Source organism: Astyanax mexicanus, chromosome 9 (assembly GCF_023375975.1).
Source record: "Astyanax mexicanus isolate ESR-SI-001 chromosome 9, AstMex3_surface, whole genome shotgun sequence".
NCBI lineage: Eukaryota > Metazoa > Chordata > Actinopteri > Characiformes > Acestrorhamphidae > Astyanax > Astyanax mexicanus.
Window position 1 is genome coordinate 8,627,927 of NC_064416.1, and position 22,772 is coordinate 8,650,698.

At 37.6% G+C, this 22,772-nt stretch overlaps 1 protein-coding gene across 5 annotated transcripts in view; it reads left to right on the plus strand.

The window, feature by feature from the left end:
* Positions 1-11,744, plus strand: part of LOC103033531 (latent-transforming growth factor beta-binding protein 4) — a 115,273-nt gene extending 103,529 nt beyond the window's left edge. For 4 of the 5 annotated variants that reach the window (XM_049483619.1, XM_022679438.2, XM_049483618.1 and 1 more), the window contains 6 exons: positions 1,768-1,911; positions 3,148-3,288; positions 5,251-5,515; positions 6,851-7,092; positions 8,334-8,483; positions 9,673-11,744. In XM_049483619.1, coding sequence (XP_049339576.1) covers positions 1,768-1,911; positions 3,148-3,288; positions 5,251-5,515; positions 6,851-7,092; positions 8,334-8,483; positions 9,673-9,809 — 1,079 coding nt within the window. In that variant the 3' untranslated portion in view covers positions 9,810-11,744. The remainder of the gene's footprint in view (positions 1-1,767; positions 1,912-3,147; positions 3,289-5,250; positions 5,516-6,850; positions 7,093-8,333; positions 8,484-9,672) is intronic. The other variant, XM_049483616.1, reaches the window with a different exon arrangement.
* The last annotated feature ends 11,028 nt before the right edge of the window (positions 11,745-22,772 follow it).

Sequence of the window (22,772 nt, forward strand, 5' to 3'; positions counted from 1 at the left end):
AGTCTACTGTATTCAAAAAATACATTCATATCGCCAAATTATGTTTATGAAAGTAGTACAATGACTTTTCATCAGTAATTTATAAGTAGTTTTGACCAGAGGAGGATGGGTCCCCCTTTTGAGTCCTTTCATATTTTTTAATTGCCACTGTTGCTTTAGCACTGCTACAGAAGTAGTAAAAATGTTTTTTAAATAATTTGTATTTGATTCAAACTGAATAAAGCCCAAATGATGTCTGGAAATTCATTAAAGCAGCAGTTAGGATAAAAAAAAAAACGGTTTAGTATAATATGTGAATCTGCCCAAGCTGCTTTTTCCAACACCCCTGTTGCCGAGTATAACATATGAATCGGACCAAGCCATTTTTGCCAGCACCCCAGTTGCAGAGTATAATATGTGAATCTGCCCAAGCTTCTTTTTCCAACACCCCTGTTGCAGAGTATAATATGTGATTTGGACCAAGCCACTTTTGCCAGCACCCCAGTTGCAGAGTATAATATGTGAATCTGGCCAAGTTGCTTTTGCTAACACCCCAGGTGCAGAGTATAACATGTAAAACGGCCCAAGCCGCCTTTGCTATCACTTTTTTTTGCAGAATATAATATGTGAATCGGCCCAAGCTGCTTTTGGCAAACCTCCTGGTGCAGAGTATAATATGTGAATTGGCCCAAGCTGCTTTTTCTAACAGCCCGGTTTCAGAGTATAATGGGTGAACCTGACCAAGTCGTTTTTGCCAGCACCCCGGTTGCAGAGTATAATACGTGAATCTGACCAAGTTGCTTTTGCTAACACCCCAGTTTGAAGAGTAGAACATGTAAAATGGCCCAAGCCGCTTTTGCCAACACCCCGGTTGCAGGGTATAATATGTGAATCAGTCCAAGCTGCTTTTTCTAACACCCTGGTTGCCGAGTATAATATGTGAACCTGCCCAAGCCACTTTTGCCAACACCCCAGTTGCAGGGTATAATATGTGAACCTGCCCAAGCCACTTTTGCCAGCACTATATGTGAATCTGCCCAAATTGCTTCTTCCAACACCCCGGTTGCCGAGTATATTTGTGAATCGGACCAAGCCGGTTTTGCTTTATGCAACACCCCAGTTGCCGAGTATAAACCACATTCAGCTCAATTCTGCATTGAAGGTCACAAACCTTAGCCAAAGTACTGTTATTTGATGTACCCTTACTGTAAATTTTAATTAGGTTTAAGTTTTTTATGTGTTTTGTGTAGTAATGCCAATTGCTAAAAAAATGCTTTAGTTTACATTTACATTTACATTTAAGGTATTTAGCAGATGCCCTTATCCAGAGCGATTTACAACAGTACTCCATTGTTTACTTCAAAATATCCATTGCTAGTTTGAAGAGAATAGGATCAAGAAATACATCAAGCTGGATAATGTTTAGAACCATAGGAGATTTTTTTTTTTAAGATTAGTTTAGTAACTCTTTGAAAAGATGAGTCTTCAGTCGGCGTTTAGCCAAAGCTGCCATACATTACCTATGTTAATTCTTTATCTTATCTGGGTCTTCAATAAGGATCTCCTGCTGCACCTCTGAACTCTGGGCCTGGTGCTAGTTAGTTATTAGAGACACCTCCACATGTTTGAGGGGATTGTGTAATGATTTAGACATGCAGTTAGCACCATGCTAAATGCTCATGTATTGTATACGTTTCCATTACTTAGCTATATTAGCTTATATCTCCATTGTAAAGCTGTAGACCTAAATTTAAGAACTGATTATTAAATTTGTTTTCTCTTTGTTAGATAATGATGAGTGCCTCAGTAAAGACATGTGTCCTGGTGGTCAGTGTGTCAACACACAGGGCTCATTTTACTGCATTTGCGAGCCTCCTCTAGTGCTGGATGAAACACAGCGCAACTGCGTCAATATTTCTGACTTTTCAATGGGTAAGGAATACACATACACACTCTCTTTTTATACCTTTAGATTAAACTAATGCTTTCTTTGTGTTTTGCAGTTTGATCAAGTTTTTAAGTTGTTAAACTAGAGAAAGTCCAAAACCCTGCATAACACATTCAGAGAGGGGCGTTTTTGGTGTAAATTTGTAGTTCATTTTAAAGAGATTTATCAAATTTGATTTCTTTACAGTGGTGGTAAATTAAGCCATGGGTAGCCATAACTACAGCACACATATATCCATTTTATTTACTATTCAAACTAACCAGTGAGCCTACACCTGTCTTCTGAGTTTTATATGGAATACTGATGATGGTAAAATATTAAAAAATGTTATTTCTTTTCTCCAAAATGCAACAAATGTTTAACGATTTGTAATTTTTAGGCATTAAACTCTTTAGGTATTCTTCTCCATTTACCAGTAGTTGTAAAAAGGCTAATCCCCACATTTTTTTTCAAACTGCCACTAACAAAACACTACTGCAGCTCAACATGCTTGGAGGAGAAAAATAACTGCTAATACAGGGTTTCTCAACCGGGGGGGCACAGACCACCAGGGCGCCGCTAAGCACCCTCTAGGGGTCCGCAGGCTCATCCTCAGAGGGATACAGTAGTCGGTAGTGTGCACTTTAAATCAGGGGTCTCAAAATTGTAGCCCGCGGGCCATTTATGCTGCATGAGCGAAGCCCCGCCCTCCGACAAAACAGTTCAGCTGTGTGTGAGAGAGGCACATACGAGCCTCACACACATACAAGCCTCTCACACACAGAACAGCTGCCTTTTAACCACAGAGGAGAAGCTGAAAACGGATTTATACAACTATAGATCACTAAAAATCGTAAACTTATGATTGACTACACCTGTTGCTTTATTTGAATAAAAAAAATGTCATGGATACGCCCACATGGAGAGCCAAGTCATCAGGTGTTCTGTCGAGTTGTGCTACCATTTTAAACCGTGCTACTCTTATGTATATATTTAAAGGTAAAAATACATTAGAAGCACAATATTAGAGCATGTTTCCAGTAAGAAGTTCATTTACTATACTAAATCACCGTTTCAAGGTAAAGCTATGGTAGCAAGAGTTTATTATACTGGGCCGTAAGGTACAAAAGGTTGAGAACCCCTGTGCTAATAGGTTGTATCTGATGACAACGTTTAGACCAATGCTCTCTCTCTCTCTCGCTCTCTCTCTCACTCTCTTTCTCTCTTTCTTTCTGTTTTAGAATACTGTTGGCAGCACGTTACCCCCGACCTGATGTGTCAGAGTCTGCTGCGGGGGGTGAAGCTTACATTTGTGGATTGCTGCTGTTTGTATGGAGAGGCATGGGGGCTACACTGCGCACTGTGCCCTCGAAGAGACGAGCGTAAATACACACATACACACACTTTAAACACTCACACACCTAGTGAAAGTTTGAAACCATGTTTTTAGTAGAGATTTGAGAGTGTGAAGAACCTCTTAATTGGTAAAGAAGCATTTCATCAAGGGCAGTTTATTAATCCCTATAAAAGAATTCTACACATTCAGACATATGGACAGTTGGCCAAACCATCTATCTGAACAGTTTGTGCTATGTCAAAGTACCAAACAGCAGCAAATCTTACATGAAGTTTCGGTTTCGTATTCTCCAGCATCAGCAAGTCTGGCCATTTCATTAGGAACACTGAGAGGTTGCAACAGAAGACTTCTAATATTATTGAAACTCAGACATCAACCGATATATTAATAGGGATTAATAGTCTGCTACCTCCCTATCCCACCACTAAAAACCTCTTTGACTGCTTTCGTCCATTTCTTCATATGAAGTCCGAGCTGGTTTTGGCTTAGCTTAGATTTAAGGTTGTATTACTTCAAATTGGATATGCATTGGATTTTAGTACCATAATTGAAAAGTTACATTAACACAGCAGGTGAATATGGACCAAAACGGAAGGTTGTCCCCCAATTCTTAGTGGAAGAATTTTACCCCTTGCCCTTATAACTCTGTTCTAAACGGAAGGGTTACACTCAAAAAAAGAGATGGAGTAAGTGGTAGGGCCAAGGGGTGAAATGCGATTGGGCCTTGGTGATGAGCTCAGCTGCAGCCTGAATGCATTCTTAGCCCCTGAGATTCTGACCAGGATGAAACCAAAACTTCACGTGAAGCTCTTGTGCACATACGCATCATGTCAGATATGGTCACATTAAAAAGCTTGTGTGAACAGTCTAAACTAAATATCAGATTTGGGCCACTTTTACCTGCAGAGAGAGCTTTAGTGAAGCCATATATATGTATGCTGTGTTTTGTAGAAGTTAAGTTATTACGCTATATGGGTCATCTAAGGCCAACTAGGCAACAAGACATGATAATCGTTCAGCGCACTCGGTGTCCTTACACTTTTGACAAGCAGTTCCTTGTGTTGACATAAGCACGTTCAGATTACCCACATAATCTGACACCGGTCGGAATCCTCTCAGCCCTCCTAACCCTTTAACTGTGAACACAGAAGCATATTACAGTATGTGGGCCACCTTATAACCCCAATTAGGTAACGTTATGATAACCACGCTATGCTGCGTTTGTCATCCCTGGCCACTTTATCAGAAACTCCTGTCTGGTAGCTGCATCTTGCTGGGTTACAGTTAGAGATTTCTCATAAAGTGGCCGGTGAGAAAAGGGGTTTCTAATAAAGTGTGCAGTATGTGGAAGCACAAGGTTTATAGGTGTTTCTAATAAAGTGGCCACAGTGAGTGGAAGCAAATGGGTGGGATTAAATGTAATAAAACTAAACAGCTAAATGTAAAAGCAATATAAAAAAAAATAAATAAAATGTAAAAAAAAATGTAGTAATAAAAAAACAATATTAAAATAAAATGTAGAATAAAATAGATTTTTAAAAAATGATAAAATAAATTAAAAATTTAAGTATAAGCAGAACAGGAAGGTTTTTAGCTGTTTCTAGCTGTAAAGCTAGTAACAATAAATGCCTATGTGTTTCTAATAATGTGGCCACAGTGAGTGAAAGTGCAAGGTTGGTAGGTGTTTCTAATAAAGTGGCCATTGAGTGGAAGCACAAGGTTGGTAGGTAGGTGTTTCTAATAAAGTGGCCACAGTGAGTGGAAGCACAAGGTTAGTAGGTAGGTGTTTCTAATAAAGTGGCCACAGTTAGTAGAAGCACAAGGTTAGTAGGTAGGTGTTTCTAATAAAGTGGCCACAGTGAGTGGTAGCATGAGGTCGGTAGGTGTTTCTAATAAAGTGGTCACAGTGAGTGGAAGCACAAGGTTGGTAGGTGTTTCTAATAAAGTGACCAGGATGTTTTTAATGATTTCCTCCTCTCCTCTTCAGCGGATTATGAGGTTCTGTGCAGAGAAGTGGGTCCTCCTCCCAACTCTCCTCGTTACGCTGAGCGCTTTAATCCAGTGCCTAGGAGAGGCGAAGACTACTTTCCACCATACAGCCCCCTAATTTACCCCGATACACTGCCGGGCGCGCCAGAATACGGCCAACCTGATTACGATGACTACAGCCCGGTGAGAGGAACCGGGCCACGCTCCGGACTCCGTGAGCGAACACCTGGCTCATATTCACCTTATGTACCACCTGGACTCGGGTACGAATCCGGATACTAGTTTCTCTTCTGTTGCACTTATTGTTGGTGTAATACTTCTTCTCCTGACTGATAGATATATTTTTTAGAACTTATTGTTTCAATAAGTCTTTTAAGAACCTATTAGATGCTGTCTATGTAACTCTGACATGCCACAAGTCATGGGATAGCAGTATGTGCAATACTATGGAAAAAATATTTTCCCCTGTACAGATTTCTCGTTTTTTTTTTTTAATCACAAACACATTTTTTTCTTCTAATTTTTCCCATTTTCTCACCAATTCACATAGCCAATTACCCAACCCACTCATCAGGACTCCCCCTATCACTAGTAATGCCCCAACACATCAGGAGGGTGAAGACTAACACACGCTTCCTCTGATACATGTGAAGTTAGCCACCGCTTCTTTTCGCGCTGCTGCTGATGCAGCATTGCCGAATAGCATCACAGCACGCTTGGAGGAAAGCGCAGCGTCTCGGTTCCAATACATCAGTTCACAGATGCCCTGCGCTGCAGACATCACTGTAGGAGTGATGTGGGGAGAGAGCGCCATCTACCATCCAGAGGGAGCAGGGCCAATTTTGCTCCCTCTGAGCGCCGGCAGCTTGCCTCTTTAAGATCATCCACAGCATCTCAATTAGACTTTCACTAGGCCATGCCAAAACTTTCATTTTTGTTTGTTTTTTTAAGCCATTCAGAGGTGGACTTGCTGGTGTGTTTTGGGTCATTGTCCTGCTGCAGAACCCAATTACGTCTGAGATTAAGGGCACACACTGATGGGCGGAAATTCTCCTTCAGAATTTTCTGATAAAATAACAGCAAGTTAAACCTGGGACATTTAATTTTCAAAATTGTCATGTGTGAAGCAAGAATAAACCACTGAATGCATTACCACCCACAGTGGACAGTGCACTGAGTGGTAATGATTGTGACGAGTGGCATCTGTCTAATTATGTCCATGCAAACAGACAAACGACTCTAGCAGAAATCACATTCACATTCAGTGCACAAGGCCCCAATCCCAGATCCCACAGGTCATTGCAGCATTCTTTATTTTCTTTGGGATATGGCAAAAGTCATGGGACACAGTGCTACTATCCCATTGCATTTGACATGTCAGTGTAATATAGTGTAGCATTATTTCTTTTTAAGAATTTAAGTAATAACAAGCATTAGCTACTATCTTGAGAGCTAAGAACATGTATTTTATTATTTCATAATTATTTCATAAATTTTAAAGTAATAATACATACGTTATAAATAACAAAACCCTGTATAATCATCCTCACCCACTTAGTTTTATTTGTAATAGTTGATATTAATTATTATCTATGCAGCAGTGATCATTATTATGAGGATTATGACGCAGCCCCTCTCCCCCCATATGGAGTGCCCAATCCCCGTGGTGAGCGAGCATTTGGAACACGACCTCAGCCCCCTCGGGCCGAGGGACGTCCCTTTAGCCTGGCCCCCTTGCCTGAAGACACGGAGAGGGAGGAGCCATGGAGAGCCGCCGCCCCCTTCCCACCCTTCACTGACAGGCGTGTGGGAGGAGACCCACCGAGAAGAGTGTATGAGAGTGAGTACACAGCCAGCTGACACATGTTTACTTTTAGTTTTCTAACCCTAAAAATTTTCACAAAACACAAAGTTTTAAAGCTGCTATATGTACTGATTAATTAATGTATTAATATTGTGTCTGTAGTTGTGCTATGAAACTCAGGACAAGTTGTGTAACAAGTTATATTTGTGTACAATCCTGTAATATTACCGTGTTTTTCAGACTATAAAACACAACTTAAATCCTTTAGTTTTCCCAAAAATTGACAGTATGCCTTATAATCCGGCATGCCTTATGAATTAATTCTACCAGTCAGGTATTAAGGAGCAGTAAAGCCACTCTGCTAAAGTACAGCGTTATAAGAATGAGTTTACAGTAAAGTTCCTCCAGCACTAAGGTAGCAGCATTAGCATTAGCCGCTAACCACAGAGCCAACTTTTTCCCTGTTCAGAGGTGAGTATATCGGACTGTAGTCTGCAGGTTTTTGACGTGTTAAAACAAGCTACGTGGGACGAACCACTAGCTGATAGTGCCCTGGACTACCAGAACACTCAGGCTTCCCCAGGGTAGCGCTGTCGAGTGGCATTTACTAGCGCTAAGTGCTCTGTAGTGTTCTGTATCTCTTAGCTTGTCCAAAAAATCCCCAACTCATGAATCAATTAATTCAATTATTGTAATAAAAATATTATGTATATATTGTTGTTTTTGCCTTTTTGACTTATGATTCTGGATATTCGTATCAGTCAGTAGAAATGCTCTAAAATGACTTAATAATAATAATAAAACTTAATAATAAAATGCTTTAAAATGTTTCAACTCTTTAGGTTCAGTCAATAAACTGAAATGGTACAAAAGTGTACAAAATTGCAGTGATTGCAACCTTTAAGCAATTTTAGTACTAGTAATTTTAGTATAGTATATTGCAAAAATATATTGTAAAAATAACTGAAAAAATCTGTTTGTAACACCTACACCTTCAAAAGACTCTGAAACTGGAGAAAACTGGTACAGGAAGAGTCAGGTCTGGCTGACCCACATGGCAACAGCTTTAGCCTTTAGCTCAACTTAACATTGGACTAAGCCTCAGTTTCAGCAGTGAAGAAAATAATTAGAGATCTGACAGGTACTGAAAGGGCAGCATTTATTTGCATTTATTAAGTGATATAATTTTACTCTCCTGGACTAAAATATTAATTAAGAATTAAAAATATACGCTGATACTACTAATTATAATAATAAAATCTATGTGTGTGTTTCAGGGCAGTACGAGCCATTCGCTGGGCTGATGGAGGGGGAGTGTGGGATACTGCAGGGCTGTGAGAACGGCCGCTGCGTCCGTGTGGGAGAAGGTTACACCTGCGACTGCTACGAGGGATATCAGCTGGACATCAGTTCTATGACCTGTATAGGTACACCTGTTCACTCCTCTTATTAAAGCTGGACAACACAACCAGGAATCTCATCACCATGTGTAATACATTAGTAATAGACCATGCCATGTTGTTTATGCCCATATTTGGAGTTCCGTGTCTAAGAGGTTCTGGTCAATGAAAAAAATAAATTAGCTTTTTAAAATCTCGCCTTTATCATATTTTGTGTTCAGAACCCTGTAAGTTTTATTCTGTATAGATTTTACTTCTAAATATCACTGGATCCTCTGAATTACAAGATTGTCTAAGGTTCGTAATGAGAAAAATGCTAGCTTTAAGCTAATGCTTAACTGACGCCACAGCACAGCTGCAGGAAATGGCAGAGAACTTGATTTTGCCCTACACCAGCGAACTCCGGTGTTTTAACGGTGTTTATCACGTTTTAAATTATTATTCTTCGTTACAGAGGATCATTAAAGCATTCAGAGAGGTGAAAACACTTTCAGTATGGTGATATTGAGCATTGTAGACTGTGTTAGAGCTTTAAAAGGTAGATAATAAGAAAAGGTGAGCTTTAGCTGCTCTGTGGTTCTCAGTTCAGGAGCAGCTCTTCCTCACAGGCTTTAGTATTTAATTACAGTCATTAGTTTATACTGATTACAGCACAGATGACCCAAATAATCAACTAACAACTAACTTATCAATCAATCTGTCCCCGCTGAGGCGAGCTGAGTGATACAGTAGGAAATCTAGCCAGACAGAGCTAATCCAGCTAACTTAATAAACACAGAACCTTAAACACTTAAATAGATGACATATTTATTCACTAAATATCAGTACCTTCCACGTTTAAACAACATCTAGACATTTAAATGCCATTTTTAGAGATGAAAAACATGACAAACAAAATCGCTGACTAATCAACTAATTGAAAAAATAATCATCAGATTAGTTGACTACCAAAATAATCATTAGTTGCAGCCCTACTGCTAAAATCTGCTGGGATGTCAATTCTTTCTGCTGTAGCATTTGCTTAAAGCTAGCATTTTTCTCATTACGACTCTTAAACGATCTCATAATTCAGAGGATCCAGTGAAGTTTGGGAGTAAAATGTACACAGAATAAAACGTAAAGGATTCTGAACATATCTATTTACCACACAATGTGATAGAGGCCAGTTTTTAAAAAGCCCATTATTTTTTCTCATATGATTTCTTTTTCACTGTAGATGTGGACGAGTGTGACGACCCGACCTTCCGGGAGTGTGTGAACGGTCGGTGTGTAAATACGGAGGGTTCGTTCAGGTGTGTGTGTCTCAGAGGATTCATGATGTCACGGAGACCAAACCACTGCATTCCAGCCTAATCTCCAAAATACTGAGCAGGAGGGGTACACACACACACACACACACACATATATACATACACACATTAACACCAGCATTAAATGACCAGTATTAGCTGGCAAGGTATGCTATTTGGTTGGAATGGTTGTATTGTGGCTGTAAATTCTTTTTTATATATATTTTTTTTATTCTTTTATATATTAAATAAATAATCTCACAGATGCAGTGTACAGGTATCCACCAGTGCATACAAAGTTCTTTATTTTTAATGGCCAATCAGAACCAAGATAACTATGCTGAGACGTAGAGTGGAGAAATGCTGAAATGATCTCTGTCATAAGTGGCAGACTAAGGGTTCATTTGCATCAGTGATTACACAGCAAATGGCAATTACAGGGGTCCAAGCACTGTGCCTTATAAAGCTACCAGCGCACAGATAATTAAATGATGGTCAGTGGTTTTAGACTGGCCTTAATTACAATATTCCAGCTGTGAGGCCTCATTAAGAGTGTTGGACATGACTTGAACTCAGTGACCAACACAGTTTTACATCAGTTACCACTATGTTTTAATAAACCAAAGCTTTCTACTTCAACATGAACTTATTTTGTTACATAAACACACAATTACTGGGTGTAAATTCTTAGTTTTACATCTTAATTCTAGGGCTGTCAACGTTAGTGTTCATTTTTGAATGCAAAGTAATCATATGGCAAACAGAGCTTTTTGATTTTATTTAGCGATATATAACACAGCAACACTTACTTTTTATTTATGCTGAAATTTAGACTCTCTCTCCCTCACTCACATGTGCGCGCACACACAATAAATGTTAATTTTTTCCTCTGTTTAAAGCTCTCTTTAAACCCAGTAACTAATCACACTAAGCTTTCTAATTTAAAAAGCATTAAAACAAGCCTGAGATATTAAAATGCATTAAAAAATTACAAAATACAGGAAAATACCACCATTTAAATAAACAGAATCATTATTTGAATAAGAGACTGACAACACTAATTTAAATGTAATTACATTTTTTTCCAATCTTACACTTATTCTTTTATTCACTTTTAAATAGCCATATTTAAAACTTGGTCTTAAAGAGAAGAAAAGTATTATGTTGAGATTGATCTGATTATTTTTTTTAATCAATAAACACCTCTATTGAATTAACATTTAACATAATTTTCTGCATTGTAATCATTCATGTGTGTTTACTAGAGAAACAAAAGCCTTTACCGGACACACTGTGGCGCTTTAATGTAAAAGCAGAAGCCCGTAAGCCTGATAGATGTCTCTGCATGTCCTAAATCCACTCCCACAGCATTTTAAACTAAAGCACTCTACCAGCTGTGATCTAGAACCTCCCTGTGTTTCCTTCTAATATATATATATATATATATATATATATATATCAGCTTCTGTTTACACGTAAGCCTCCCACTGATCTCCTGGGAACTTTTTCGGCTCTCCTGCTGGAACCAGTTTACTAGAACTTCCACTCCAGTCTAAGCTGAACCCTGTTCTGTTACAATCCGCCTCTCTTTATATCAGTGGATCAGTTTGTGTATTTTATGGGAATTCTGATGCCGACACATATTTAGATATAGTTTATTTGAAAACAGTTATACATGATTATGTATTAAAATTTCTTTTTCATTTTTTAATAATGTTATGTTTATATTTGGGAGGTGGGCAGGGTGTTTCCACAGTTCATTACTACATGTAACACAATGCACTGTATCTGTGGAAGAGTTTTACACCATGATTAAGTGTATATTTTTTAAAGAAGAAATTTGTTTGTTTGTTTTGAATTTTGTCAATGATTTGTTTTTTGATATGCCCAGTGCTGATGTATGAAACTGAAAATATATTTGCACATATTCCAATTGTGTTGTGTGTTTATTGACCGTGCCATATCTATTTTTATTCATCTATTAAAATCTTAAAAACGATTTTGTTGTTTCTTCTTGACGATTTTACTTCAGAGTCTTGCTCAGGATAAAATGTACCATGCTTATTTTATTGGGATGCACACTAATATCAGAATTATATCACACACACACACGCACACACGCACACACTGACATAATGAAGTTACACTTCTTGCTCCATTAAAGCTCTCTCCTAAACTCAGTAACTAATCACTTTAAACATTCTAATTTAAAAAAAGCATCAAAACTAGCCTGAGACATATAATACATTAATACAGGTTCTAGCACACTATTATTACTGTCGTCCTCACAAAATGAAAGTGAAATACCAGCTTTTAAATATCTTTTAAAATTCTTTTTAAAAGTTTAGTTGTTTCTGTTTCACAATTTTACTTTACAGTCTTGCTCAGGGTAAAAGGTAAAATGCCTATTTTCTTGGGATGCACAATGTATAGGAATTATATCAACAGTTCAATAGTTGCTGATGTATTTATTGTATGCCAGAAAAAGACCAAGCGATACTGGCTGCACTACTACAATTGGCAGACGCTGGCTGTGATACTTTATAATTGATTAAATAATTGACTTAAGGTAATTTTCATTTGGTGTTCATTAGTTTTAAAATTATCATATTTTTTTGCAATATAAGGCACACTTCTTCACAACAATTGTCAGTCTGCCTTATAATCCGGTGCGCCTTATGTATATGAATTCTACCATTCAGTTACTAAGGAACAATAAAGCCACTCTGCTGAAGTACACCATAATAAAGGTGAGTTTTCAGTAAAATTTTTCCAGCACTACGGCTGGAGCATTAATAGCATTAGCTGCTAACCACAGCACACGCTTCTAGCTACATGTGACAAAGCGCTAACTAATATCACCCTGGCTTACCGGAACACTCAGGGTTCCTCAGTGTAGCACTATCGGGCGGCATTTACTAGCACCAAGCGCTGCTAACCACGGCTAGCGCTGCTGCTAACCACGCTGTTGAAAATAGTGGAAATCTTAGCTTACTGTTAATAAACAGAAGTGCTATACTCACCCAAATAAACTGTTTTTAGGAGAGAAATCTGTGTAGATTAACATCCAGCTCTCATTTGACTTAAAATGTGCTTTATAATACAGTGCGCTTTATAGAGCAAAAATATTAAATAACGTATATAGTATATACTGGAGTGTCTAGTCTCTCTGTAATTTATCATGACAATGCCAGGATTTATGCGGCTCAGATTGTGAAAGAGTGCAGGGTTCAGGGAGCATGAGACATCGTCTATTTCATACCTGAACCCCATTCAGAATCTTTGGGGTGTTCTGGAGAAGATTTTGCACAGTGGTCCAAAAAATTGGTAAACAATTGGTGAATAATTAATGCAACTCTGGGCAAAAAGCTTCTGGAAATGATGCCACAGCGAATGCATGCTGTAATCAAAGCTAAAGGAAGTCCAATTAAATACTAGTGTTTGACTAATTTTTATCCAGGCAGTGTTTTAATTTTAAAAGTTAAAGTGTGATTAAGTTAATTAATAATCATGGTTCCATCAGTTTCTCCCCCCTCCTCACGTGAGTTGTGTAAGTAGGCTCCTAACCTGCTTATCAGGCTCCCTAACCCTAATGCTCTGTGTGTTTATGTGAATACAGCCCCTAAGCCTTTTTATAGGCCAATCCAACCACATCACGCACACACAAGCTCATTAAAGAGGTTCACTTCGCTCAGAATTTACTCTGGCGGATTGCAGGAGCAGCGGAATATCAGCTTTCACAGCAGCACGCTGTACTGAACACCTTACATGCAGTACTGAATCTATAGCATCAGTTCATATAAATACTGCAGATAAAATTACAAACTCTCAACCTGCTGCACAAGTCACTTATAATAACTTTACTTTCATTAAAATATAAGATAATGAAGTAGATACAGCATCAATTATGCTACTTATAATTGAAATTCTTTGTGTAAAAAAAGCCCATATTCTAAATTTTCCATGCATTTCATATTCTATCCTATTAACATGCCTTTACTCATATACGAGCTACATGTGTAGGTGATACAAAACACTTATTCTGTATCACAGTAAAATAATTATTTGCACTCTGAAACTTTAAAGGCTCTGAAATTTCCTACCAGACACTTGGAGTAGCAGCCTGTTCACTCTCTACTCCACTTATTAATTCCAGATCAGTAACAGGAAACTAGACAATTCTCCAGATTTAGTGGTGTAATGTCAGGCAGGAAATTGACCTGTTAAGGGGTTAAATGAATAAAGGTGAACATTGACATTTGACAACTGTTTTTGTCACTGAGCTTTTAAGATTTGTATATGTAAATAAGCTCTTTTTTGATTGGTTGTATGGATCCATACCCATAACTATTCATATCCAAACCTATCTACAACAATACCCATTTCCATAACTGTATGCATCCATTCCCTACCTAATTACACCCATGCATACACATACAAACAAACAGTGCACAGTTACTGACATACTACATACTCATACCCATTCTCATCTATAACCATACCCTACTTATTGGACCTGATATGGCCTGAGATGTGGATGGAGGCCTGTGTGTGTGTGTGTGTGTGTCAGTATTAGAGGTGGTGAGTTAGAGTCAGCAGTCTGTCAGATTAGTCACTGTGGTGACAGTGCAGGAAAAGTGCAGCCCGCCCTGCCCTGGCCTGCTTCACCTACTGGCCCAAATTCAACTTCTACAACCTTCACACACACACACGCACACGCACGCACACGCACACGCACACACACACACACGCACACGCACACGCACGCACACGCACATACACACACACACGCACACACACACACACATGCACACACACACACACACACACGCACACATGCATGCACTGTGCCATTAGTATAAAAAATAACGCTAAAACACAAATAAATGGTAAAACCTGCTGATTCCAAACAATGAAAAAAGGAAAGTTGAGCCACAAATTGAAAGCTATAAAGTTGAAGTTATATATGGTTTTCATTTTACATTTATGTAATATTTGTTTTTAATGGAAAAATTAATATAATCACAACAGGAAGCTGTCCTATATCCAAAAAGCTTTAAGACACAAAAAGATTCCCTGATGTAATTTAAAAATGATCACATTATCACTTTTCACTTTTCATGTTACTGATATCCATGCATAATCATCACGCTGCTATAGCAATTTCCACTTTGGACTTTATGTTGCAGCTACTTTCCTACTCCTTTATATTATTCTGTGTATTTATCTTATATATTTTATTATTGTGAGTTTTTTTATGCTATTCTTTTTTGTCTTTATTTATCTATTTTAAAATTGCTATTTGGGTGTAAACTGGACCGTGGGAATACAATTTTGTTCCACCACATGTAATGTAAAATGACAATAAAAACTCCTTGAATCCTTGAATTACATAAATAACGAAGTGACAGTGTGGTTTATTACTACACTGTAGTAATAAAGTTCTACTAATACTATGATATTTATATTATGAGAATAGATGCTATTAATAGTAGTAATGTAAACAGTAGTAGAAGTAATAATAGTAGCAGTTTTAGTAGTAGCAGTAACGGTAACACAAATATTAGTAATAATAGCAGTAGTAGTAGTAGTAGCACCAGTAAAAGGGCAGTAGTAGCAGTTGTAGTAGTAGCAGTAATGGTAACATAAGTATTAGTAATAATAGCAGTAGTAGTAGTAGTAGCACCAGTAAAAGGGCAGTAGTAGCAGTTGTAGTAGTAGCAGTAATGGTAACATAAGTATTAGTAATAATAGCAGTAGTAGTAGTAGTAGCAGTAAAAAAGCAGTAGTAGTAGTTGTTGTAGTAGCAGCAACAGTAAAAGTACCAATAATAATAGTAGTATTAGTAGTAGTAAGTACTTCCACTTGTTATAATCACATTACCGCCCGCTCCCACCAAAAAATGCTTGTTTTAATCCTACGCCCGCCCGCAACATACATATTTCTCTCCCTCTTGCAGTCCTGATATAAATTCAATTTATTAAATTTAGTGCTTGAAATTTACTTATGTATTTATCAAAACAGTAATATCGCGCTAGTTAGTACTGTCCCATTTTTACCACAGTCAATCAAACACAGTCCGTCAGGGGAATTGGAGATGCTTAAATTGTCCCATCGGTGTGTGTGTTGGTCCATCCTCTGCTTTGATATTTATCAGTAATATCTTGAGCATTTTTATTTTGTCTTTTGCATTGGCTATTAACTTGAAACAGCTTCCTTTTTTCTTTGTTTTAGAATTACATTTCTTTGAATTATTCTCAGTGCTGAATGCACTGATCAGGATTTAAACATTGATTGCAGCCAGATCAAGAATCTTGTAGTAGAGGTGGATTTAGGCCTGTAGACTGGATGAAGGGATTGATTCAGGAATAAAAAAATATATAGAACATTTTATTCAATTAAATTAAAGTTCTCCTTCCGCAAAAATCCTCTATTTCTTGATCTTTGTGAAATACAATAGGTCTCTCTGAGTTGTATATGCATATGAAACTCAGTTGTGCACATGTTTCTCAGAGAAAAGCCTCAGAAAAATGAGTCAACCAGGAAAAGCACCCAAGTCTACGTCAACCCGTGATTTAGTATTCATGGCCCCGCCCACCTTGGCTCAGGACCACCCACAGACAGAGTTGAAGCTGGGCTGCAGCAGAGCCGTCTTGACAGCTAAAGAGCTTAAAGCTTCTGTACAGCAGCTAGTTAGCATTTGCTATCTTGAGTAAGTAACAATAGGTTTACATCGGATCTCCGGTGGATTTTGCGTTTTACAGAGACCTTACATAAACACTAGAGAAGCACGATTTGACAAGGTCAAAATCACCAAGTCTGAGGAAGGAGTTCAGTAGCGTTAGGTAGCTGAAAGAAATGCTGTCAATGCCGTGGGAAGAGCAGCGCGGCGGGCAGCCGCTGCTCACACCATGGGCAAGCTTTGCTGCCCACCTGCCCCGCAGCCAAACAATGCTAAGAGTCTGACATTAAGTAAAGTTTTACTTATAACTTATATATATAACTAAGGCCGTATCTCTAAAAACATTTTGTTATTTGAGTTTTAGAGCTGTAAAATTGACTGTGGGGAAAGGCATTCTCTCCTGCAGTGCTGTTAGCCAATCAGAGGCGATATATTTGCATGTATAAATATTCAGACCTCTATCTCAGTGTCAGTGTCAGTGTTGATGAGAGTATAGTGAGAGTGTTTATGTTGTGAGCTCTGTGTTGGTGGGGGTATAGTAAGAGTATATGTTTATGTTGTGACTGAGTGTCAGTGTTGGTTGAGTATAGTAAGAGTATATATTTATGTTATGAGCTCTGTGTAGGTGGGATTATTGTAAGAGTATTTATTTATGTTGTGGCTCAGTGTCAGTGTTGGTTAGAGTATAGTGGGAGTATTTATTTATGTTGTGGCTCAGTGTCAGTGTTGGTGAGAGTCTAGTGAGAGTATTTATTTATGTTGTGACTCAGTGTCAGTGTTGGTGAGAGTATAGTGAGAGTATTTATTTATGTTGTGACTCAGTGTCAGTGTTGGTGAGAGTATAGTGAGAGTATTTATTTATGTTGTGACTCAGTGTCAGTGTTGGTGAGAGTATAGTAAGAGTATATATTTATGTTATGAGCTCTGTGTAGGTGGGAGTATAGTGAGAGTATTTATTTATGTTGTGACTCAGTGTCAGTGTTGGTGAGAGTATAGTGAGAGTAATTATTTATGTTGTGACTCAGTGTCAGTGTTGGTGAGAGTATAGTGAGAGTATTTATTTATGTTGTGAGCTCTGTGTAGGTGGGAGTATAGTGAGAGTATTTATTTATTGTTGTGGCTCAGTGTAACGGTGTAGGTGAGAGTAAATTGGCTCAGTTTGTTGCTGAGACGGACTTTCTGAGGGATTAGATCCTCAGAGCAGTGAGACAGGTGTCAGTGCCTGGCCTAGACAATAATCCTCTCACCTGCCAGAGAGAGAGAGAGAGTGAGTGAGTGAGTGAGAGAGAGAGCGAGAGAGAGAGAGAGAGAGAGAGAGAGAGAGAGAGAGATACTCACTCTGCAGTGGGTCACAACTGGGTCAGCGTTCCGTAACAGTGGGCTGAAAGCGGGTCAGCGCTGCACAGCTGGAGCCGAGTGGCCTACACTTCTAGGAACTGCTCTAATTCCTCCCAAGTGGCACACTACAGTGGTGTGATATCCCTGTGCTAATTATATTCATACACACACACACACACACAAAATATGTGATATTAAAAATGGGAAAAGAACATTGCAATATCATATATTCAGCACAACACAAGTGTGTTTGATTTATATGATAAAAATTATTCACATATATTCACAAATAAGTCTTTTTTTACAGATTGGGAAGTTCTTAGCATAAATAATTCAACCTATTATTTAACATATGAGATTCAGACTATTATTAATGATTAATTATCTGCACTACTGACACTTAACTGTACATTCTTTATCTGCACAGCATCTGCACTCCTGGACACTTGCCCCTTTACTAATTTTTAAGATTTTCCTTTATAAATCATTGCTCATTGGGATCAGCATTTTCAGTTAAATACAGCTCTAGAGAAAAATTAGGGACCACTTAAAAATGATGAGTTTCTTTGATTTTACCAAATTGAAAACCTGCTTGAATTTTTGCACCAGGAGTAAAGGCATAAAGTTATCCAAAAGCAGTGTGTAAGACTGGTGGAGAAGAACATTCCAAGATGCATGAAAACTGTGATTAAAAACCAGGGTTATTCCACCAAATATTGATTTCTGAACTCTTCAAATTTTATGAATATGAACTTGTTTTCTTTGCATTATTTGTGGTCTGAAAGCTCTGCATCTTTATTGTTATTTCTGCCATTTCTCATTTTCTGGAAATAAATGGTCTAAATGAAAATATTTATATTTGGAATTTGGGACAAATGTTGTCTGTATTTTATTGAATAAAACAACAATGTTCATTTTACTCAAACATATATCTATAAGTAGCAAAATCAAATAAACTGATTCAGAAACTGAAGTGGTCTCTTAATTTTTGTCCAGAGCTGTCTATCATAGAAGAACACAATGATATTTAAGTAGTGAAATTAAGTTTGTTAAATTTGGGCACCCCAGCAGAAGAATTACATCAAAATTTAGCAGATCCTCCTTTTGCAGAACTTTTTGCCTCTAAACACTTCCTATACAGTCTATGTTTTCAGATCATTAGAGAGTTGTTTTTTAAGGCGCCCATGTTGCCTCTCTTCTGAGAAGATGAAACGAGAAGAGTTTCTAGACAGTTAATGAGGTATCTAGACACTTCAGGTGGTTACTCTAGTACCCCATGTAGTTGGTTGGGTGTTGGGTGTTGAGTATTTGAACCATCGTTACATTACAATACATTTTGCAACTCATTCATTCCTATGTGCCAATTAAAAAAAAAATAATTAAATTAAAAATATATATTTTTGTTAAATAATTAAAAAAATATATTACCTTTTGTTAAAAAGCCTGAAAGATGAATCCCAATCAGACAGAAGCATCTGGAATGCACTGCAGGTGGTAGCGCCCTAATCTGCAAAAGAAACGTAAGTATCTGCATAAGGGTTGGGTATTCACTTATTTCATACCATTATACTGTGTCAAAACATGACCATTTGCCTAAGCTGTGCAAACCCTGTTTACATGAGTAAACACTGCACACACTGATATTTCACTTGAACATGAACATTTAGGCAAGAATGATCAAGCGACTGGACAGAGTGCAGAAATTGGCATTTTTCCTTTGGTGTTTTGTTTTGTGCCCGGATTCACAAAACTACAAAGCCCCTAAGGTGACATCATGTAAAAAAAAATGCATGGCCTTAATAAAATGTCATGACATATTAAGGCATGGGAATTAGAACCTAATGCGTGGGTACAAGATAATTAAGGTGTGGTCACAACTTATTAGGTTGGAGCCACAAGGTCCTTTTGTTTCACAGCTAACAAATCAAGCAGCTCTCAGGGGTTGTGCACAATATGACTGCCTAGGAACAGGTCTGCATACTGTCTGCGTCTGAGCCAATCAGCTTTTAGTGTAGGAATTAAGTGTCTTTAACTTTGAATCATAACACGTCTCACTGCAAAAGACTCCAAATATCGCCATATTCCAAGATAATATAAAAGAAACCAATTCACTTTCCAGTTTCTTACTAAAGAGTATTCTTAGATTGGAGCTTTGATGTAATATTCAGTCTTGTCCATGGGCATTAATTTACAGAAAAGCAAGCTTTAGTATTCTCTGGCTACAACTTACTTACCTCTTTACCACGCCTTAATAAGTTATGACCACACCTTAATTATCTTGTTCCCATGCATTAGGATCTCGTTCCCACAGCTTAATAAGTCATGGCCATGCTTTTTTATTTTAACATGTCACCTAAGGCGCTCTGTATAAAACACCTTAGTAAATAGTTTCACTTATGATCACCTTTAACAACCCCTTAAAGTTAAGTGTGTTGCAGAAAAAAATGCTTTCTTAACCCAAAAGAGTTCAATTCAGGACAGGAAACAGGAATTAACTAATTAACTAATAAGGAAGTACGAGAAATTTCACTGTTTATACATTCACACTCACTCAGTGCGTTTGTTTTTACATGCGTTTGTACTGGGACCCAATTGAGCTTTCCAAATGAGCCCTATCATCACAGCCTACCTTAATTCCACATTATTCTCAACTAGGCTGAGACCCATGCTGTCACGGTTGCAGCAAGGAGGCAGAGGTGGATGTAAACACCAATAATTTTAATAAAATAAGAAACTAAAGACAGATACAATGAAAAAAAAAACATTAAACAAGAGAAACAAAAGTAACTAGACAAGAACAAACTGACTAGAAACTAGAAACAAACTGAGAAGCAAGATGAAACACACACAAGACTAGACAAGGAACACCTGGGGAGGATAACGAGGGGGTTGGGTAACAAATGAGACACAGGTGAAAACACTAATGACAGGGCAGGGCTAGGGCGGAGAAAAACAGCAACAAAACAGAGCCATGTGCTAAAGAGGCTAGGGAATACAGAAAGCACTAAAAAAGAGGAAACAAAACGTATGCAAGGAAATTAAATTTAATACAAAATATATATACACATCTATATTTTTTTTGGAGTAAAGGTATGTAAAATGTAGTTGACAATTACAATAAATACAAACTAAAATACCCTTAACTTATGTTATAAATACTTACACATGCATTATTGCACTAGTTAACCCCACCTGGTCTCATAGTTATAACTGACATACATATGTAGGGCCCACATGGAACCTGTGATCAAAATCTTCTGGTTCTTAGTTGGACTACTCATACAGGCTCCACTTTAGCATGTTTTCTACGATTAAGACTGGAATCTAGCCTGGAGTCTAGTTTTACATTAAACCCTCTTCTAAATTACATCTTAGCTATTAAATTAAGCAAAACAATATTAAAAGTTGATTTTAAAAGCTGTACATTTGTGTGTGTTTTAACCTTTGGGTGATGTAGGCTGTGGTGGTTTGGTGGTTATATAACGTAGAACCGCTCGCTCTGAGCGTATTAGGAGGTGGTGTGATGCCCCAGCTCTTCACTGTGCACAGCATGAGCACGCAAAAGTGCCACCTCAGCAAATCTGCAATCTTCAGGCCTGGCATTGCCACAGGGCTAATCACTGAAATGCCCACATACACACCTGCTGCAGGTAATCTGTGATACACTACACTCGGCCTGACCCACTGACTCTCTCTCTCTACGTGCTCCAGTTTCATATCCACAGAGAGAGACTGCTTCCTACTTAAGAGCATTTAGCAGTTTACACTCATCAGCCCAAAGTCCAGTTTCTACTCGTTTAACTTTAAGTTAAGTTAGATTATATTAAAGTGCTTATACTTTCACTATAGTACAGTTTCTGCTCTTTTGATTGAGTTAGATTGCAATCCAGTACCATACTTTCACTATAGTACAGATACAGCTTTTTTAATTGAGTAAGATTATAATAAAGTGCTCATACTTTCACTATAGTACAGTTTCTGCTCTTTTAATCGAGTTCAATTCTGATCACTTACCCATACTTTCATTATAACACAGTTTCTGCTCTTTTAATTGAGTTAGATTGTAATTCAGCACCATACTTTCACTACAGTAGAGTTTCTGCTCCTTTAATTGAGTTAGATTATAATAAAGTGCTCATACTTTCACTATAGTACAGTTTCCGCTTGTTTAACTGAGTTAGATTATAATAAAGTGCTCATACTTTCACTATAACACAGTTTCTGCTCTTTTAATTGAGTTAGATTGTAATTCAGCACCATACTTTCACTACAGTAGAGTTTCTGCTCCTTTAATTGAGTTAGATTATAATAAAGTGCTCATACTTTCACTATAGTACAGTTTCTGCTCTTTTAATCAAGTTCAATTCTGATCACTTACCCATACTTTCACTATAGTACAGTTTCTGCTCCTTTAACTGAGTTAGATTATAATAAAGTGCACATACTTTCACTATAGTACAGTTTCTGCTCTTTTAATTGAGTTAGATTGTGCTACAGTCCTCAAATTTCACTACAGTACAGTTTCTGCTCTTTTACTTGAGTTTGATTGTAATCCAGTACCATATGTTCAGGATAGTACAGTTTATGGTCTTTCAAGTAATACTGTAATGTATTACTTATCACGTTAATATAGTACAGTTTCTGCTGTTTAAATTGAGTTAGATTGCGATACAGTTCCCCTATTTTACTTTTGATTACATTAGATTGTGATACAGTACACATATTTTACTCTTAATTAAATTAGATTGTGATACAGTAAACATACTTCCACTATAGTACAGTTTCTGCTTTTTTAATTTAGTTAGTACCCATATTACCCTTTTATTTGAGTTAGATTGCAATACAGTACTCATATTTCACTATAGTACAGTTTCTGATCTTTTAATTGAGTTAGATTGAGATACAGTATTCAGCTTTTACTACAGTACAGCTTCTTCCCTTTTAATTGAGTTAGAATATAACCTAGTATCCATACCCTCACGTTATTATAGTTCAGTGTTCTCTTTT